A 22,240-nucleotide genomic window follows, 5' to 3' on the forward strand; every position below is an offset into this window, starting at 1 on the left:
ACAGCCACACTCATTTATTTACATATTGTCTATGACAATACAATGGCAGAGTCTGTATGGCGAGCAAGCCTAAAATACTTACTATCTGCCCAGTTAAGAAAAGGTTTGCTGACCCTTGGTCTAGTACCTTAAGAATGTGTTTTACAACTCCAATTCTCTTACGGCATGTTTGAAGAAAAATGATTGTCTGATAGGTCTTAGCTAATTAGTAGCCTTAGAGGTAATGCAAACCCTGGAGACTGTTGATTACAAACAATGTTCCTATGTAGGAAATGATTTTTAAAAATGTGATTTTTGTAGCTATGGATAGGCTTCGATATTCAACCAGTCCTCTTTTCAACAAAGAGCACTCAACTTTTATTATAATTATATCCAGGTCAGTCTTTGTAGATATGGTGATATAATGTGTCAAGGAGTTCGAAGATTCACATTACCTTCACTGCTACTTTGATTTCTCCACTTCCAACTCCTAAGATGTCCACCGCTGTTCCTTCATACACTTCTCCAAAGGCTCCACTTCCCAGCAAGAGACGCAGAGTCAGTTTTTCCCGAGGGAAGGCAGGAAGATTTTCAATCTCCTCTTGGGTTGGAAGAGTACTGTAAAATAGCAACATTTTTGTCTCCCCACCCTCCACATATATAAGGTGTACAAGTTTGTGTTGGTATTGGTATTTGTGTTTGAGAGAGAAAGAAATATCTCATGGCTTTGCACCATTGTGTGTTTTATGTGACATGGTGATGTGGAACTTTGGGTTCCTAATTACTTTACTTTACTATTCTACCACCTTTTACCCAGACAGAGCATGATGGTCCACTTCTAGGCACCTTAATTTTGATAAAAACATATATGTGTATGCATTGCCTCAAGACTTTTATTGTAGCTTGTTGTGTCAAAGTTAGTAGGTATTAACTTCTTCAGATTGCCAATTTGTATAAAAAGCTACTGTAAATTAGTAATAAATGCATCTGGGTTTATAAGCTTTTCCGTTAGCTATTTCACACATGTGACATCTTATGTAAAACAAAATTTACTATGACCAAAAAAATCAACCCCATCACCATAAAGTTAACTTTTAGAAAGCCAGGTTTCTCAGTTGGAATACTACAAGGGGGGAAATGCTGCTATGTTAAAAATGCTTTCAATTTTTAATAGAGAATCTTGAGTAGCAGATATGCTGAGTATTTGCTCAAAGGAAAGTCACCTCTAAACAGCTGATTTAGATCACCTTTGTGTCTACTTCAAATCCTTTGTTTTTACACCTTGCATTATAAATTTCTGAAAGCAAGGCCTATGATCATTTAATTCCTTCTTGCATAGATCCTAATATAATGAACCTTTGCATAAGACACTTGAATATTTTCCTTAATTATGATGACAACAAAAGTTCAAAACTCATCTATCTTAAGAAGGTTTTGTGGGCGATCATCATACAACTTCTGAAATGGAGTAAGATTGACTTAAGGCTGACCACGTACACAAGGCTCTCAAAACTCCTCTCCTCTCAAACACTGCCTCCAGATCAACCAACCATGTTACCATCTATTCTCTTCAATGTAATATTTTTCTCCTTCTTTCATTTGTTTTTGAGCTACATGATAAAATACTGGAAAATAATGGATTTTTATGTATTTTTCTTAAAACCACATAATTTGCCGTCCATCCCAGGTCACATTGGAGAGTGGAAGAGGAAGTTATTAATAATTATGCCAGAAAAACTGGTATAAACCATGACTGTCCTGGGCAATGCGGAATTCATAGGCACTCTCGTTGCTGTTGCCCACCCTTTGCCTAGGTGCTCCATAATGATGGCCAAAGCTACGTACTGTATTGCATAGCAGGCATTAGCCAGGCCTACTCCAGCTGCCAGACCTCGCAGCTCAGCCAACTGTTTGTCTTCGTTTATAAGCACTGTCACCCCTTCCTTGGCACTTTTTTGATTCTTTAATCTTCTATGCCAGACTATAAAGGAAAAAATGACATAATTTACAAAATAAAATATTGCTTCTTTTTTCCTTTAGGAAATGTTAACAGTTCATTTTAAGTGTTTTTATGCAAGAACACTATCAGTAGAATAGTTATAGAAGTTTTCATAATTTGATTTTAAAATATCTTATAAAAAACTAATTAAATCCAGGTAAAAAGCCATATATAAATACACAAATCATACTACACCATTTTTAATCTCACTTCTTAAAATTTAATGTATTTCTTACTGTTGTTATAAACAAATTAAAGTATCTTAATATTAAAACTTTTGTCAAAATCACCCATAAATGAGCCAAATAAATCAAAACAAACATAATTATTAGTGAAACAAATTTGTTTTTGAGTTCAGTCACATCCAGGTTATACTCCTCAGTAGAAAAGAAAATGCTTTCAGTATAACGGCAATTTTTTTTTTTTTTGCAGAGTACAAGAGTGTTTATCATTGTTGTTCATATACACATACTCGAATATGTAGAAAAAGTATTGGAACGAAGCTTACCAAATGTTAGTAGTGGTCTGCCCTAGTTGCAGAATCACGAGTAATTTGTATTGTCTTCTTTATATAATAAGCAGTATTAGTTTTATAATAATAAAATAAATTTTCTTAATATTAAAATACAATTATGTCAATAGGATTGTCATCTGTACTGGACTATTGGCTCAGAAGTTGAAAACAGCAAGCATGCTTTGAGAGATGATCATTAAAATTTGAACTTAATTTCACAGTAGCTTCTATATTCAAGAAGTTAGAGTTTTAGTCACATGAAATTCAATTTGAAGGGCTACACAGTGAAAGATCACAAGTACCTTCTGCTAAATTAATTTTTCAAACTTGAAATGTTCTCACCACCTCGCTTCACTTTTATAGGCCCAATGTAAGCCCACATCCTCAGTGATGCCTTCTGAAACCTCAGCAACCTCTACTAATCTTTCATATCTGAACTTGAAAGACTAATTGCGCCTCTCTGTGAGTGCTTATCCTATGCACTGTCTTGTTTATTTCATCTATTTTTGTCTTTTGTTATTATTTAACACATATCTTGCTATTTGTCTTTCCACACAGGCATGTCTTACCTCCCTCATTAAATGGCAAGCTCCTCAGGTCAGCAGTTGTATTTTACAGGTTTACATTTTCCTCTACTCCCAGCAGAAGGCTAATGTTATACATTAGATATGACCGCTCAGAAGCAAAGGCTGTCAACACTCATTTTAAAAATTGTCTTAATTTTATGTTTATAACTGATGAGTGCCTTCAGCACAATACAAATTTTAAAATAATTGTGACTTTTTTTGTTATTTTAATGACTCAATCTTTTCTCATGCACGCACACGCTCTTACTAGTAAAACCACATGCACTGCTGCTAAAAGCAAAGAACCGAATTAGCTTAGCTAGACTCAAAAGTTCGTGAATTTCAAACAGAATAAAGACCTTTAAGTCCTGAGAAAGTCAGATATCCATAGGATGTCTTGGAAGCACAATAGGTTGTCTGAAATTATCTCATGTTCACCCACTAGAGTTATGGGTTTAAACAATGGTGATGTACAAGAAAGTAAGCAAAGGTCAGCTGAAGGATTCTTCATGTAATTCTCCTTCCCAGTAGGAAAGCAGACAAGCAGTCAAGCCTATATGCCAACTGCCAAATATACTGCAGTCATATGCGTAATTCTGGAGGGGCTGGCTTAGTGGCACAAACATCAGCTGTGCAATACTTAGACTCTCTGGAACCACAGGTTAAAATCCTGGCAGGGTTAGCTGAAATTTTTAGCTTTCCAAGTTTGCTGAAGGAGTTTCACATATTGTGTGGGTGAAATCTTTGAAAAAAAATCTCAAATCAAGCTTCAAAGTGCTCTCATAAAGACTGTGACTCCAATCACTCTGCAGAAAGAATAAAGATTTAGAACACAGTAAAGTGTTGGCTTTCTTTATCCTGAGAGTTCAACTTTATGTTTGTGACTTTTCCGTCAACTTTCCCTTGTAACTTACCCCATTTGTGAACAAAATAAGCCACAACTTTCTTAATATGTGTTTGAGTGTTCTTTTCTGGTAAGAATCATGCCCTTCTTTTAATGATTCAGTGTGTTGGGGACTCTCAATATTAGCAATAGATAGGGGTCCATATATCTTATAAACCAAACTCAGACAGTTTGGGGAATGAAAGAAAGTGCTATTATTATTTGTGCTGAAACAGAAATAAACAAGAATGTATGATCACTATGATAACTCTAAAAGTCCAATCAGTACTTGACCATTCCCTTTGAGGTTTTTACTGCATTTTATCATCATTAAAGTAAATCTTCTTAGAAAAAAATAGCTTTCTAGCTACCTAACATAATTTTTCTGCTTTCCTGGTCATTTATAAATGAGCAGGGATTTGAAATAAGCAGATCAGATGTCTGAAAGCAAGAGTGGATCCCACAAGCCAGAAATGGATCTTCTGCAACAGAGGCCCTACTCATTCCAAACTAGCCTGTCTGCTTAGAAACCAAAACTATCCCAACCAAAGATTGTCACTGGCCTCCCATTAATTCTATACTTTTTTCTGTACCCAGGGTTATTTTTCTTTTATTTATTTTAAACTATAAGCCACAAAACATTTGTATGCAGCCAATCAGAAACAAACACTGTTTTAAAGAAACCTAAAAGTTGGTTCCCTTGCAAGTAGTTTTATCTAAAGTATAACATGAAATGTACATGTATATTTTCCATAAAATAGTTATGCCTAGATCAGAAAACAATTCACAGAAGTTAGTGGTTATAAATGTACAGCTGAAGGTAACAATGTAAATTTTATTAATTTAATCAGGCAATATTTCATGTGGGAGATTAGATCAATTAAGAGATAAATCAATCAGGTATGATTAAGTAAACAGTTTGTTGCCTATTTTTAAAATTCTATTATACTTACCAAAGGTCAGTGGGACTGTAACAACCAGAAAAATTCCAACTATAATAGTAAGTATGAAACTTGTTTCTGGTATCCAAAAATCATCTAATAATATAAATCAGAAAAAGAAATTAATTCATAGATAAAAGCTAAGTAGCCCCAGCTCTACCTAAGCACACAGAGTAATATAGCAGAGCTAGCTACTACTGGATTTTTGCAAGCCAGTTGTTAGACCATTGGTAGCTTGAAAGCATCCATACAGAGAGTGTTTATGCCATGTGAAATCAAAATCAAGGTGTTTTTGCTTTTTTTGCAGAGAGCAACAAACCACTGGAATATACCCACCCAATCTTCTACTTTAAAATGACTGAGGAAACATGTATATCTTTTTAATAAATTTAGGACCAAGAAATCTCAGTCTTTAGATACTAAATAGTTGGCATTATTATTTTGTATAATATCTTCATACATATTCAATTTCATGGATATTAAACTGAGGAATAAACATGGTAATTTCTCTTAGGTAGTTTCAGTTGTGTAGAGGAAACAAACATGTAGGCCAGAGTCTGGCAAACTATGGCATGAGGGCCAAATCTGGCTATAACCTGATTTTGTACCCTCCATTAGCTATGAATAAGTTTTACATTTTTAAAGTGTTATTTTTAAAAAGAAGGAGAAGGAAAAAGAGAAGAAGAGAAAAAGAAGAAAAGAAGAACATGCTACAGAGATCACATGTAGCCTGCAAAGTCTAACATATTTACTATTTGGTTCTTTTCAGAAAAAGTTTGCTGAACTGGGTAGCAAACTTTTGTACACAACTAACTAGATAACTAACTATAATATAAATAAGAATAATGTAAGTTTTATATAGCATGTGAGTGTATAAAATTCAACCATTCATTTGACTAAGGAGCATCAGGTAAGCATTATGATGAGTTCATTTAAGTCTTGAAGGATGAGAAGAATTTCAATTGGCAGAAAATAAGAATAGGAAATCACAGCTAAGGGGCACAGGGTAGGTGTTGGGGACCTGTATTCTAGGCTGAGGCAAACACAGAGCCAAAGACCAAGTGACATAAAAACTTTTTACTGGTCTGATATGGCTACAGCACAGACATAAATATTAGAAAAGATAAACCACAATTGGAGGATAAATTACAGAAGACCTTACATGCCACAAAGAAGTTTGTAGCTGATTCTGAAAGCAGTAAATGGAGAGCCATTGTGGTATTTCAGAGAGGGGTAAAGTAATCCAGCTTGTGCTTCAACTAAATTAACTGTCAGCAGTATGCATAAGCCAAGGGCACAGGCAAGAAATTATACCTTAAATTAGGAAAGCCAAGGTGGAAAGAGGAAGATGAGAACTCATCAGAGAGAAATCAAGATGGTAAAATCAACAGGACCTGATGACTGAGTAGAGGGAAAAATCACATATGGCACTGAGATTTCCTGCCTATGTGATTAGAAAGACAATATATCATAAACTAAAATAAAATACACAGTGGAAGAGGTAGATATTGGGGAAGAAACAAAGGTCTTAGGCCTGTTATGTGTAATGTAAGAGTGGTCATAAAGCTGGTATAATGTGAATAGAATAATAAGGCTGGATAGAACAGATTGTGAACAGTCTTGGAAGCCTAATTAGGAGCACGGAATTGATGTGGTAGGAATTAAGGGGCTGGCTGATTATTATTGGGGAGAAAAATGACATGATGATAATGATGTTTTAGAAAGATCACATCACATGAATGGAATAGTTTAATAGTTTGGATAATAAGATATATATATATATATAGTCACCATTATCCATTGCTAATGTTAAGAATGTACTGATATTTATTACTGAAACTTTAGGTAATAAGCTAGTGTGTAGACAGACATGGTAACATACCTCCAACTAATATAATCTTCTCACTGATTCCACTATATTCACCAAACCCTAGATTATTTGCAGCTACTACTCTGAACTGAAATATTCCTTTCAGGTTTTTGGACTTCCATGTGCAAACGCTACTGCAGGATCCATTAAATGTCATCTTCCACCTTAAATTCTGGTTCTGTAAATTATTTGAAGTGCTCTTTCTGCAAAAAATAAATACAAAAAATATACACGACAATATACCTGTTATTTCTAGTTGTTCATAGATCTTCTTAGTGACTGAACGCCAGAGAGTGTCCTTTGGCACAATTTACCCTTGACCTCATTCCTCTCCCATAATCTGGCAACACAGATGCTAACAGTATGGTTTTATAGTGATCCTAGTGAGGCATGGAGCCAATTAACTCAGCCCACCAAGAAATAACTGTGAGTAATCAGTGGTGAAGAGAGAGCTGAGTACCTTTTTCCTATACTAATAGCATGGGTAAACTTTCTCCAGAATTCCAAACCTATAAGACAATTATTCCATGATTTTTAACTGGGAAGTTTCCATTTTCTCAATTTTCAGTCTTTTACATTATTTGTAGTTTACTTATGCCATATTTCAATAAAATACAGAATACAAAATTGATAAGGAAAGTGTGACAGTTCAGCTACCAAAGTTATCATTATATCTGAGATTCTGAGGCTCGTTGCTTTCTTTTGTATTGACCTACATTCCACCTCAAAGTCAATCCAATTGTTTTTCATTTGAAACACGGAAAGAGCACAAGGGCCGGGTTCAAAAGGCATAAGTAGAATGACTTTTTACGGAATCATCAAAGGCAAGCTCAAGGTCTTCCATTTATGTCTTCTCTAACAAAGACGAACATTTCAGGTCTGAAACTTTTCAGACCGCAATAGTTTTAGGACTTGGTGCCAATCTACAGTAAGCTTAGGGATATGTGGGAGAATCTGGTTCTATTCCTGCTAATTGACTCATCCTTCTGAAGACCAACAGAGAGTGAGGGCTGGCCCTTATAAGAAGCATGGAAAGGGTAAGAACATCGGGAGCAGCAGGGCAGCAGAGTTGGTCACAGCTGTTCCTGGGAGCTGAGGGTCGCTTTAAGGACCATCCTGAGCAAAGCATTAGGACAGAGTGTTTTTACACATTTTGTGAAGTCTCACCTTTAGCATTGGCCATTTCACTGTTTAACCAAACAACTCTGATCCAAAAGAAAAAGGCCCTTGAGAATTTGTGAAGTGGCTCTACACAATGGCCATTGAGAAAACAAAGGAGAATTCTGATGTTGGTTGAGCACCTTCTATTTATGACGTACTGTACTGGGGCTTTACATAATGTTGTTTTAATTCACTGAGTCCACAACAGCTTAAAGAGATGAGATACATATTATCATCTCCATTTTACAGATGAGGAAACTTAAGTTCAAAAAAGGAAAAGAACAAGGATTTAAACATGGTTCGTGTACTGGATTGAGTCATGTCCTCCCAAAATTCATGCCCACTCAGAATATTTTAATGTGACCTTGTTTAGAAATAAGATCTTGACAAATGTAATCAAGTTAAGATGAAGTCATAATAGTTTAGGGTGGACCCTAATCCAATGACTGGCACTTGCATAAGAAGAGGGAAATTTGGACACAGAGAACACCTTGTGATGCAGGAGGTGATGATGACAGTGATGCGTCCATGAGCCAAGGAATACCAAGGACGGCCAGCAAACGCCAGAAGCTAAGAGGCAAAGATGAATTCTGCCCTAGAACCATCAGAACAAGCAGTCCCGCTATACGTTGGTTTCAGACTTCTAACCTCTAGAGCTGTAAGAATAAATGTCTACTGTTTCAAGCCACCCAGTTGGTGGTCCTTCATTATGGCAACCTTTTGAAACTAATAAGGCTTGTTCAACTCCCAAGTTCATGCATTTTGCACTTCCACTACCCCATCAGCGAGTACACAGAGTCTAACTAGAGTGTCCTGACTGAAGGACTTATTTTGAGATACTGAAGTTACAACAATCATTCAGTCATCCTATAGTCCATGTCCTGACAGTGGAGACCTGGAGCAAGGAGTATGCAAAGTATTTAGATGGAGTCATTTTAGTAGCACTTAAGGTGTTACTCAGGGTAACACACTAAAGAGGTCCTAGCAAAAACCTGATGTGTGACCTGATTGATGAACATCATTACAGTCACAAACCACCAAGACAGTTCTGCAGGTTAGAATGTATTTCACTCTGCATGAAAAGCAGCAACAGAAACTTCAAGGAGGTTTCAATTAGAAATAAGGGCCAAGGGAATTCTGTAGTATGAACAGGAACATTTTTTAAGGTTATGGGAATGCCAGAGCCAGATGAAGCAAAAATAGATCTAAAGATCAAGTTGCCAGGACTATAATTATGGAAGTGACTTTTGTCCTTGGAACTTCTTAAAAGATGGTTTCATAGTCCTGTGAGAGGAGTGTCTTTGGAATTTGGAATCCTCCCCTCAAGTTGGCGTGAAATCAGTCCTGAGGCAGTTATGGTTCACGTGCTCCCCGTACTGGCCAGGTCTGAGGCTGTTCATCAGTGGCTGGTTTTCATCGATGGTGTGTTTTCTGTCCCTGGGAACACACTGCAAACTGTAATCTTCCCAATGAATAAAGAATCCTGTGTGACCTCTACACTTCAGACCATTTCAGAACCTGACCTAATTTTACAGTATGAAAAATATCTACTTCATCACCAATTCTCACTAGAGAGTATTCACCTTGCTAAAGCAAACTATCATCAGGAATTTACATGCCATCATCATTTAACATTAAACATCAGCTAAACTTTTTAAACAAAACTGATATTAAGTAAACACTGGTTGCATAAGCCTATGATCAAACAATTTCCATAAAGTGTCAATGAGCAGTTAGAGATTTTGGAGAATGATGTGATCTGTTTTATAATTAGCATGCCAAGACCAACGTCTAGGAATTGAGCAAAGAACGTAATGATGCATGTGAGTCCTTAAACTAAAGATCTTTGTGTTTGTATATAAATACATTTGCATAAATAGTGTTACTTTTGATTACTTTATAATTATCTTCTTAGTTCTTTGTCATTTACAAGTACTTTGCAAACACACATACCTTATCTCAAGGATATAGTATATAATTCTACATCCATTATCTTCGGCTTTCTCCCACTGTATTGAATTTTTACTCCCTTCTAGTAATTTGGGAATGCCTGGTTTACTTGGGACTCCAGCTTTGGGGAAAAAAAGAAAATATTGATTGATATGTTTGAAGTATTAATCTTCTGCATTGAAATCTTTCTACAGAATATATTAAGAGGAAAGACAAATAACATTAAAGAAATATTAAGAGGCGGGGCCAAGATGGCCGACTAGAAGCAACTGCGTTCAGAGGTTTCTATTGAAAAAAACCATAATAAGTGTGTGAATCCTTCACCAGCAAGGTATCTAGATTGGCTCATCAAAATTGACTATAAGGCTGGCGTGACCCACAGAGAGAAGGAAGTGCGGTGAGCTCACCTGAGAACCACACAGGGAAGGGGAACCCCCTCCCCTCCAGCCAAGGGGAGCGGCGAGTGAGCAGGCTACCCAGCCAGGGAAACTGCTTTTTCCACAGAACTGTGCAACTCATGGATTGGAAGATCCCACTCTCGAACCCACACCACCAGGGCCTAGCATCCCAACCCTAGAATGTGCAGATTCTTATGGCCTCTCAGCTGGAATCTGCTTAAGCCTACTGAACTCCCTGGGGGAGGGGTGACCAGCACAGGCTTCTGCTGCCTGCTGTCTAAGCCCTTTGAGCTCCTTGAGGGAGGGGCAGCAGCCAGCACTGGGACTCCCAACTGCCTAACACGCTAATCTCCCTGGCCGGGGGGAAATGCAGCATCCATTTCTATAGCTCCAGGCTGTGCTTTTCCCCTGCTGGAGCCAGCGAGGCTGGACAGCTTGGTCCCAAGATTTGTCGCCACAACCCAACACACCAGCTGTGGTAGTCAGTGGCCAGAGTGCCTCTTCAGGTCTAACCCTGACCCATCCTTCCTCAGTGGGTAGGGCTTCCCTGCAGAATCTCCAGTAACTGCAGCCAGAGGCTCAGGGACAGAATTCAGATCTCCCTGGGCCTGAGCCCCTAGGGGGAGTGGTGGCTGCAGTCTCTGCGGACCAACAGACTTAGCCTCTCCTCCTGGTAGTTCTGAGGAATCTGGGAAGTCCAGACAAGTGGGCTTCCCCACAGCAAAACACACCCTCTCCACCAGGGGACAAAGTGCTTTGTTAAATGGGTCCTCCTCCTGGTGCCACCCAACTGGGTGAGACCCTCCAACAGGGATTGTCAGGACACCCTATACAGGAGCGATCCTACTGGCATCAGATTGGTGCCCCTTGAGGTCAGAGGTCCCAGAAGAAGGAGCAGACACCGATTTTTGCTGTTCTCCAGCCTCCTTGAGTTACATATCCAGGCGTGGGAGTAAATCAGATGAATAAGGCCTTAAGTGAACCCCAGCAAACTGCAGCAGCCCTACAGAAGAGGGAAGTGACTATTGAAAGAAAAACAAACAAGCAGAAAGTGACAACAACAGCATCATCAACAACAACAACAAGGGCCCCCACAAAAAACCCATACAAGGGTCAGCAGCCTCAAAGACCACAACTAGACAAACTCACGAAGATGAGAAAGAGCCAATGAAAAAAATGCTGAAAATCCAAAAGGCCAGAGTGCCTCTTCTCCTCCAAATGATCACAATGTCTCCATTAAGGGTGCAGAACTGGGCGGAGGATCAGATGGATGAACTGACAGAAGTAGGCTTCACAAGATGGGTAGTAAAAAACTATGATGAGCTAAAGGAGTATGTTCTAACCCAATGCAAAGAAGCTAAGAACCTTGATAAAAAGTTGGAGGAATTGCTAACTAGAATAACCAGTTTGAAGAAGAACATAAATGGCCTGATGGGGCTGAAAAACACAGCACAAGAACTTCGTGAAGCATACACAAATGTCAACAGCTGAATCGACCAAGTGGAAGAGAAGATATCAGCGTCTGAAGACCACCTTATTGAAATAAGACATGCTGACAAGAAGAGAGAAAAAAGAATGAAAAGGAATGAATAAAGCCTCCAAGAAATATGAGACTTCATAAAAAGACTGAACCTATGATAGCTTGGAGTACCAGAAGGAGATGGGGAAAATGGAAACAAGCCAGAAAACACACTTCGGTATATTATCCAGGAGAACTTCCCCAACCTAGCAAGACAGGCCAACATGCAAATTCGGCAAACACAGAGAACACCATTAAGATACTCCATGAGAAGATCAACCCCAAGACACATAATCATCAGATTCTCCAAGATTGAAGTCAAGTAAAAACTGTTAAGGGCAGCCAGAGAGAAAGGCCAGGTCACCTACAAAGGGAAGCCCATCAGACTAACAGTGGACCTCTCAACATAAACTCTACAAACCAGAAGAGATTGGGGGCCAATATCAACATTCTTAAAGAAAAGAATTTTCAACCCAGAATTTCATATCCAGCCAAACTAAGCTTCATAAGCGAAGGAGAAATAAAATCCTTTCCAGACAAGCAAATGCTGAGGGATTTTGTTACCACCAGGCCTGCCCTGCAACAGCTCCTGAAATAAGCACTAAATATGGAAAGGAAAAACTGGTACCAGCCATTGCAAAAACACACCAAAGTATAAAGATCAATGACACTATGAAGAAACTGCATCAACTAGCATGCAAAATAACCAAATAGCATCATGGTGACAGGATCAAACTCACATAACAATACCTACCTTAAATGTAAAGGGGCTAAATGCCCCAATTAAAAGATACAGACCAGCAAATTGGATAAGGAGTCAAGACCCATTAGCGTGTTGTATTCAGGAGATCCATCTTACATGCAAAGACACACACAGGCTCAAAATAAAGGGATTGAGGAAAATTTACCAAGCAAATGGAAAGCAAAAAAAAAAAAAAAGTAGGGGTTGCAATCCTAGTCTCTGACAAAACAGACTTTAAACCAACAAAGATCAAAATAGACGAAGAAGGGCATTATATGATGGTAAAGGGAACAATTCAACAGGAAGAGCTAACTATTCTGAATATATATGCCCCCAATACAAGAGCACCCAGACTCACAAAACAAGTTCTTAGAGACCTACAAAGAGACTTAGACTCCCACACAATAATAGTGGGAAACTTTAACACCCCACTGCCAGTATTAGACAGATCAACAAGACAGAAAATTAACAAGGATATTCAGGACTTGAACTTAGCTCTGGATCAAGTGGACCTAGTAGATGTCTACAGAACTTTCTAGCCCAAATCAACAGAATATACATTCTTCTGAGTGCCACATGGTACTTATTCTAAAATCTACCACATAATTGGAAGTAAAACACTCCTCAGCAAATGCAAAAGAGCTGAAATCATAACAAACAGTCTCTCAGACCACAGTGCAATCAAATTAGAACCCAGGATTAAGAAACTCACTCAAAACCACACAATTTCATGGAAATTGAACAACTTGCTCCTGAGTGGCTCCTGGGTAAATAATGAAATTAAGGCAGAAATAAATAAGTTCTTTGAAACAAATGAGAACAGAGACAATGTACCAGAATCTCTGGGACACAACTAAGCAGTGTTAAGAGGAAAATTCATAGCATTAAATGCCCACATTAGAAAGCCAGAAAGATCTCAAATCGTCACCCTAACATCACAATTAAAAGAGCTAGAGAGGCAAGAGCAAACTAATCCAAAAGCTGGCAGAAGACAAGAAATAATTAAGATCAGAGAAGAATTGAAGGAGATAAAGACACAAAAAGCCCTCCAAAAAAATCAACACATCCAGGAGCCATTTTTTTAAAAAATAAAATAAATAACAAAATAGATAGACTGCTAGCTAGACAAAGAAGGAGACAGAGAAGAATCAAATAGACACAAAAAAAATGATAAAGGGGATATCACCACTGACCCCGCAGAAATACAAAATACCACCAGACAATACTATGAACTCCTCTATGCAAATAAACTAGAAAATCTAGAAGAAATGGATACATTCCTGGATGCATACACCAAGACTAAACCAGGAAGAAGTTGAATCCCTGACTAGACCAGTAGCAAGCTCTGGAATGGAGGCAGTAATTAATAGCCTACCAACCAAAAAAAGCCCAGGACCAGATGGATTCACAGCTGAATTCTACCAGAAATACAAAGAGGAGCTGGTACCATTCCTTCTGAAACTGTTCCAAACAATAGAAAAGGAAGAATTCCTTCCTAATTCATTTTATGAAGCCAGCATCATCCTGATACCAAAACTGGGAAGAGACACAACAACAAACTTCAGGCCAATATACCTGATGAACATTGATGTAAAAATCCTCAATAAAATACTGGCAAACTGAATCCAGCAGCACATCAAAAAACATATCCACCACGAAAAAGTCGGCTTCATCCCTGGGATGCAAGGCTGATTCAACATATGCAAATCAATAAATGTAATCCATCACATGAACAGAACCAAAGACAAAAATCACGTGATTATCTGAATAGATGCAGAAAAGGCCTTTGATAAAATTCAACATCAACATCTCTTTATGTTAAAAACTCTCAATAAACTAGGTTTTGATGGAACATATCTCTAAATAATAAGAACTATTTATGAGAAATCTACAGCCAATATCATATTGAATGAGCAAAACCTGGAAGAATTCCCTTTGAAAACCAGTACAAGACAAGGATGTCCACTCTCACCACTCCTATTCAACATAGTATTGGAAGTTCTGGTCAGGGCAATCAGGCAAGAGGAAGAAATAAAGGGTATTCAAATAGGAAGAGAGGAAGTCAAGTTGTCTCTGCAGATGACTTAATTTTGTATTTAGAAAACCCCATCATCTCAGCCCAAAAACTTCTTGAACTGATAAGCAACTTCAGCAAAGTCTCAAGATAAAAAATCAATGTGCAAAAATCACAAGCATTCCTTTACACCAACAATAGGCAAGCAGAGAGCCAAATCATGAATGAACTCCCATTCACAATAGCTACAAAGAGAATAAAATACCTAGGAATACAGCTAACAAGGGATGTGAAGGACCTCTTCAAGGAAAACTACAAACCATTGCTCAAGGAAATAAGAAAGGACACAAACAAATGGAAAAACATTCCATCCCCATGGACAGGATTAATGAGTATCATGAAAATGGCCATTCTGCCCAGAGTAATTTATAGATTCAATGCTATTCTCATGTAACTACCATTGACATTCTTCATAGAATTAGAAAAAGCTATTTTAAATTTCACATAGAATCAAAGAAGACCCCATGTAGCCAAGACAATCCTAAGCAAAAAGAACAAACTTGGAGGCATCATGCTACCTGACTTCAAACTATATTACAAGGCTACAGTAACACAGCATGGTACTGATACCAAAACAAATATATAGACCAATGGAGCAGAACAGAGACCTCAGAAATTACACCACACATCTACGACCATCTGATCTTCGACAAACCTAACAAAAACAAGCAATGAGGAAAGGATCTCTTATTTAGTAAATGGTGCAGGGAAAACTGGCTAGCCATATGCAGAAAACTGAAACTGGGCCCATTCCTTACACCTTATACAAAATTTAACTCAAGATGGATTAAACATTTAAATGTAAAAACCAAAACCATAAAAACCCTAAAAGAAAACCAAGGCAATACCATTCAGGACATAGGCATGGGCAAAGACTTCATGACTAAAACACCAAAAGCAATGGCAACAAAAGCCAAAATAGACAAATGAGATCTAACTAAACTAAAGAGCTTCTGCACAGCAAAAGAAACTATCATCAGAGTGAACAGACAACCTACAGAATGGGAGAAAATTTTTGCATTCTATCCATCTGAAAAAGGGTTAATATCCAGAATGTACAAGGAACTTAAACATATTTACAAGAAAAAGACAAACAACCCCATCAAAAAGTGGACAAAAGATATGAACAGACACTTCTCAAAAAGGACATTTATGCAGCCAATAAACATATGAAAAAAAGCTCAATATCACTGATCATCAGAGGAGTGCAAATCAAAACTACAATGAGATACCATCTCATGCCAGTCAGAATGGCGATTATTAAAAAGTCAGGAAACAATAGATGCTGATGAGGATGTGGAGAAATAGGAATACTTTTACACTTCTGGTGGGAAAGTAAATTATTTCAACCATTGTGGAAGACAGTATGGCGATTCCTCAAGGATCTAGAACCGGAAATACCATTTGACCCAGTAATCTCATTATTGAGTACATACCCAAAGTAATATAAATCATTCTACTATAAAGACACATGCACACGTTTGTTTATTGCAGCACTATTTACAATAACAAAGACATGGAACCAAGCCAATCCATCAATGACAAACCAGATAAAGAAAATGTGGTACATATACATCATGGAATACTATGCAGCCATAAGAAGGAATGAGATCATGTCCTTTGCAGGGACATGGATGAAGCTGGAAGCCATCATCCTCAGCAACCTAACACAGGAACAGAGAACAAAACACCACATGTTCTCACTCATAAGTGGGAGTTGAACACTGAGAACACATGGATACAGAGAGGGGAACAGCACACACCAGGGCCTGTTGAGGGATAGGAGCTGAGGGGAGGGAACTTAGAGGACAGGTCAATAGGTGCAGCAAACCACCATGGCACATGTATACCTATGTAACAAATCTGCACGTTCTGCACATGTATCTTATTTTTTTAAGAAGAAACTTAAAAAAAAATTCAGAAATATTCTGATATGATTACATATTTTTAATGAGCATTTGAAGTTTTTATTAGTGATGGATTTGATGAATTAGTGATAAGATTAACAATATATCTCAACTTGAAACAAAATAAGCGATAAGTGAAAATAAAGAAAATTATCATAAGTTTTGGAGCATTTTCCCTCCATTCTTTTTTTTAATTTTTTAATTTTTAGTTCTGGGGTACACGTGCAGGACGTGAAGGTTTGTTACATGGGTAAACATGTCCCGTGGTGGTTTACTACACCTAGCAATCCATCACCTAGGTATTAAGCCCAGCATGCATTAGCTATTTTTCCTAATGCTCTCTCTCCCCCCACCCCTCCCCCGACAGGCCCCAGTGTATGTTGTTCCCCTCCTTGTGTCCATGCGTTCTCATTGTTCAGCTCCCACTTGTAAGTGAGAACACGCAGTGTTTGGTTTTCTGTTCCTGCATTAGTTTGCTGAGGTTAATGGCTTCCAGCTTCATCCATATCCCTGCAAAAAACATTATCTCATTCCTTTTTACGGCTGCATAGTATGCCATGGTGTATATGTACCACATTTGCTTCATCCAGTCTAATGCTGATTGCCATTTGGGTTGATTCCAAATGATTCATTATTGTGAATAGTGCTACAGTGAACATACGTGTGCATGTATCTTTGTAACAGAATGATTTATATTCCTTTGGGTATATAACTAGTAATGTAATTTCTGGGTCAAATGGTATTCCTTGTTCTAGATCTTTGTTCCTTCCATTCTTATAGAGCTCATCTCAAGAGTTAAGGTATATCTTTCAGAACACTAGTTAATTTTTAATGAACTTCTTATATTTTTCATCTTAGTATCTCAAATATAGTAGCCAATAAATATTTTTGAACATTCAGTAACACTATTTTCATATAGTTATCACCACAAAATTGTCATAGCTAGACATGAAATAAGGATACTGAAAGAAGAAGTAATTTTGCCCAGTTCAGGATCCAACCAGACCCAGCCAGTATTATTTCATTACTGCCTGAAAGGTCTCCTATATTTTCTCAATTTCTTCATTCAAGTTCTAGAAATAATAATGTACTGCTTTTAAAGAACAATTTCATATATCTTTAGGATTAGTGAAATAAGTGATAAGAAAAGAACTGAAACACAGAGTTTTTTGAGTATTGAGTATGTTAGTACTCACCTTTTGTCTTAAAGGTTTCTGGAAGTGAGGTGCTATTTTCTCCCGTCTTATAAACCACCACTACTCTGACATTATATGAAGTATAAGGTTGTAGATTTGTGATATTACAGACATAAGCAGGACCTTGGCTGCATGAAGTTTTAACATGGTAAAACTCATTGTATTTCCACTAGAAAAAGAAGTCTCGATTAATATTTTTGTTTCTCTAAGAAAATATTCTTAAAACACAAAAATGTATAGGCTTATAGCAAGTGATTAAAATTTAAGCATTCTTTTCTAATAAAGAATAAGAACTTCTTTATGAATGATCCCAAACATTACCCCACTGCCTATAGTCGTTTTGCTTTTTATGACAAGATAAACTGATTTACATGACTGTTCATGGGAGAAGCTCAAAGTGGGACATACACCTCTGACTATATATCATCGAGGAAGATTCACAGCTATGACTTCTTGTTATCCCAAAGGGTAGATACCTACATTTAATCAGGATGGCTAAGAATGCAAATCCATCGCTGTGGGACAACGATGGATCAAAACAATGGTAATTTCAAATCCCAGGGATTTGTTAATTTCATAGCAATAATATTTTTACATGTTTTGATTACATATTTTGATAAAGAAGTCCACAGTGACTTACAAACTAAGACTTTTTTTTTCCTCCTAACACCCTCTTCAGACATGTAAACAGAATTCTTTATTTTTATACACTGGAAGCCTACATAGCAAAAAGAAGAAAACTTTTGCCCACTATTATGAAGCTACTGAGTAGCAAGGCTAGAAGCTAAATACAGAAAATCTTGTTTTCATTCCACTTTAGATATTGGGCCTCTAATTGCAGCTATCTGAAATTTCTTGCTCTGTGACACTGCTTTTTAAAAATCTGTATATTTGGATCCTTAGTATCATTATTTGAAAATGATAATTTCTTAACATACAAATAGGAAAAGACAAAAAGATATGGCAATTTGTCAAGGGTTCTTGGTGTATTTTCCCTGCAGAATTTCATAGAAAGGTCAGTTTCCATAAATAAACTTAATTTATATCTTCTTTTTCACTTAACACTCATGAGGTCACATCATTTCATTAAATAGATACTTTATATTAGTTTTCTATTCAGTAAGGAATGATTCTCTATAGCATTTTCAGTCAGTAGACCACTATGTACAATAAGAAAGGGGAATAAGGGAATGGAAGGAATGAAAACTTAAAAAATAGAACTGCTGATATCAGGGACATTGCCTGCACTAAACTCATAAATGTATCAATCCTGCTGAGACATTTAGCTTAATAGCTTAATGAAACAGATGCATTGAATCCATAATATTTACTGTGAACCTCAGAGAGAGAGAAATTAATTTCTCTTTATGGTTCTGTCTCCTTCATTATCTGATGGAGAAATTACCTATAGTGAATAGTCTAGGTAACCCAGCATTCCAAACCATCAAGAAATTATCAGAGCTCCTTGAAATGTCAGATGTTTGACCAAGGGTACCGCTGGAAAACGGTAGAGCGGTAGAGTGTTGGCATCACCACAGCAATGAATGTCTGGGCAGACCACCAACTTGGAGAGGTGCCACAGGATATCCCAGTAAATCACAAGGGTGTCAGGACTTTCCATTTGTCAGAAGCCAACAAGTGCAGGGGTGAAGGCTACCATAGAGGGATTTTCAAATTATGTGGGTGGGAGTGAGGGGGAGTGTGAGCTAAGATGTCTGAGAGTTTGGAACTTCAGAAACTTATGGTTCTGCTAGGGATTTGCCTGAACAGCTGAGAAAAACACAATTTTAATGGGCTTCCATGAAAAAATTTACCAAACAAAATTATTTGTTTCCTCCCCATTTAAAATATGTGCTTCTTCTATACACTGTTGTGAGTTTCTTATATTATATAGAATTTAAGATCTAGATCAAGCTTGTCCAACTTTCAGCTTGTGGGCCACATGTGACCCAGGACTACTTTGAATGTAGCCCAACCCAAATTCGTAAACTTTCTTTAAACATTATGAATTTTTTTAGGGAATTTTGTTTAGCTCATCAGCTATCGTTACTGTTAGTATATTTTACATGTGGTCCAAGACAGTTCTTTCAGTATGGCCCAGGGAAGACAAAATATTGGACATCCCTGATCTAGATAGAAACTTCACCTTGTGCTCTAGTTCCCTCATTTTTCAGATAAGGAAATTTTGACAGAAATGACAGAGACAAAGTTTATCGTTTTCTTCCTGTTTCCTTTCTAAAACATTACTAATTAGAAAGACAAATATTCCCTTTTATTGCCCACTCCTCAGAGTTTCAGTATGGAGTTACGATATTATTCCCAGCTGTCCTGTCATTGTGAGACAGGTTCAAGTTGTTCAAAAGAGACAGCACTTTCTGACTATATAGCACTCATCAACCCTTGCAGAACCACTGAATTTTACTGTACTCATAGTTAGTATTTGTAGATGGCCACTCATGTACAAATGACTCTATCTTGTATTTGCAGCTTCATGATTTTCTAAATGGTCTGCCTGGAACCTGTGTTGAGCAAGTGTGAAAACAGAGGAAGTTTAGAAACAAAAAGCACTGCATGAAAGTCATGAGAACTCAACCAGGAGATCTCTGTCTGCTGTCCTTCTCCCCAAACTTTAAAGAGTGGGATGGATGACTTAATGACTCCTCCTCCTTCCACGGACAGCACCCTAATAGCACTGCTGTAGGGAGAAGTCAGCCCTGGGGTTTTTCTCTGCCTGGTGACATCTGGCATCTGTCTAGGTCTCCATTTCTGATCAATAAAATGAGAGGCTAGGGTGTCAATTATCTCTGAAGTCTTTTCCCATTTCATTTCTTTGATAATCTTGGAAATGAACTTTACATCCTTCCTCTTGGTTTTAGACTGAACTGCATTAAGTTTACTAAAATAGATGTCTTTTTAAAAGGCACTCCTCCAGTTTCTCCAATTTAACTGCATTTTTATAAGGTGGCAATTTTTTAGACAGGCAACAAATCATCAGAAACATGCTCAACGGAAAAAGTCCAATGAAACTATGGCCTTTGAGTTTATCAACTCAATATTCAGTGTTGTTCCACAGTTTTCACAGTTTTTATCTATAAAGTATAAGATCACAAAAATACCTTACATAATAATTTTTAAACATCCTGGGGAATAACTGCATTTTTAAGAAGTAGTGAGGCCATGATTATACTGATTTGCTTTTTGACTTACCACTGAACAAAACATTTCTAACTAATCTTTAAAAATGTGTACACATACATAGGCCCAGAAATATACAAACATGCACATGCAAATATATAATAGTTAAAATAACAAGTAGCAATTATAAAAACTTAATAATCAATTTTAAGTTTATCACCATAAAAGTCAATGTAGGCTTTCCCCATCAATGAATTAACCAGGTAAATTGATGCCTTAAAATTTAGTGGGTGCTTTCTTATTGGTTAAAGCATGAAAAGTTTTGGATAAGGAATCATTTAAAGTTTGCAAGCCAACAACGAAACTACTTTAGAATAAGCTGGTTTTATGGTTTACTTCTCTCTTGTTACTGCACAGCCCTTAAATGATGAAAAGAACATTTCTAAACAAGGTTTTGGTTTTCTGTTTCTTCAGTTCTTTTTCTTTTTTTTTTCATAGAAAACACCAAGTTACTATGGACTTTAAACCAGAGAACCATGCTAACATCTAAACTAAGTAAAATATTACAAAATTAGTACACTATAACTTACACCCTTTTACATAAAGCCTTTTAAAAGCAAATTAATTTCCCTGAGAATTCTTCCCAACAGAAATTAGTCTGTATAACTTACTGCTTCTGCATGCCAAACATAAATCAATGAAAGTTGTCAAATATATTGTTTATTTATACATGAGCATGTTCTAGATGCATGAAAAAGGCCTTTCCAATTTATTCTATATCATAAAATAAAGACTTGCATTAAAAGTCTACCTTCTGTAGTTCAACCCAAAATCTGATGAGGTTAACATTCAATGGAGCCTTCCAATTAAATTGCAAACTAGTGTTCTCTGGAACCAAGGAATAAGGTTTCTCTGGTGTGTTAAACATTTCCACAGTGACAGGATGACTCTCTTTACACCACATTTCCTCAGAGTGGCAGGCAAGAACCTTTTGGTAAAAAAGAACAATTGTTTAACCTTTTGAGAGCCTTGCACTTGAGAATGACAATAAAGAGTGCCTAGTAGACTCACTGTACCTTTAATACATAAATATTTCCACCAGACAGTCTAGTAACAAGGAGAGTGAGCCTTCCATTTGGAAATTCACTTTGTCTTAGAGGAGTTTCAGGAATTAGGGCCAGGTGTGAGATTGCCAACTGATAGCGGACTGATTCTTTAGGTCCATTTGGCTTGTGAGATTCTCTCCAAGATATAATGAGGCTGGTGTCTGACCGCACAGTTGTATTAATGAGTTGCACTGCCTCTGGTACTGAAATAAATAGCGAGGAATGATAAACGATGCTACAATAGCGCTGAAAGATGGAAAGAAGTAATGGAGTTTGGGTTGAAGAGTAATCATATGGTAT

General features: G+C 37.2%; 1 protein-coding gene across 2 annotated transcripts in view; it reads right to left on the reverse strand.

Annotated features, from left to right (window-relative positions):
* The window catches only part of ROS1 (ROS proto-oncogene 1, receptor tyrosine kinase), a 155,562-nt gene that overhangs the window by 30,981 nt on the left and 102,341 nt on the right, over positions 1-22,240 (reverse strand). For both annotated transcript variants that reach the window (XM_063724964.1, XM_063724965.1), the window contains 8 exons: positions 21,911-22,143; positions 21,646-21,822; positions 17,700-17,868; positions 9,867-9,984; positions 6,765-6,955; positions 4,895-4,978; positions 1,825-1,960; positions 435-597 (listed from right to left, as the gene is read on the reverse strand). In XM_063724964.1, coding sequence (XP_063581034.1) covers positions 435-597; positions 1,825-1,960; positions 4,895-4,978; positions 6,765-6,955; positions 9,867-9,984; positions 17,700-17,868; positions 21,646-21,822; positions 21,911-22,143 — 1,271 coding nt within the window. The remainder of the gene's footprint in view (positions 1-434; positions 598-1,824; positions 1,961-4,894; positions 4,979-6,764; positions 6,956-9,866; positions 9,985-17,699; positions 17,869-21,645; positions 21,823-21,910; positions 22,144-22,240) is intronic.

The sequence above is a fragment of the Pongo abelii genome, chromosome 5 (genome assembly GCF_028885655.2).
Source record: "Pongo abelii isolate AG06213 chromosome 5, NHGRI_mPonAbe1-v2.0_pri, whole genome shotgun sequence".
In the NCBI taxonomy this organism is placed as follows: Eukaryota; Metazoa; Chordata; class Mammalia; order Primates; family Hominidae; genus Pongo; species Pongo abelii.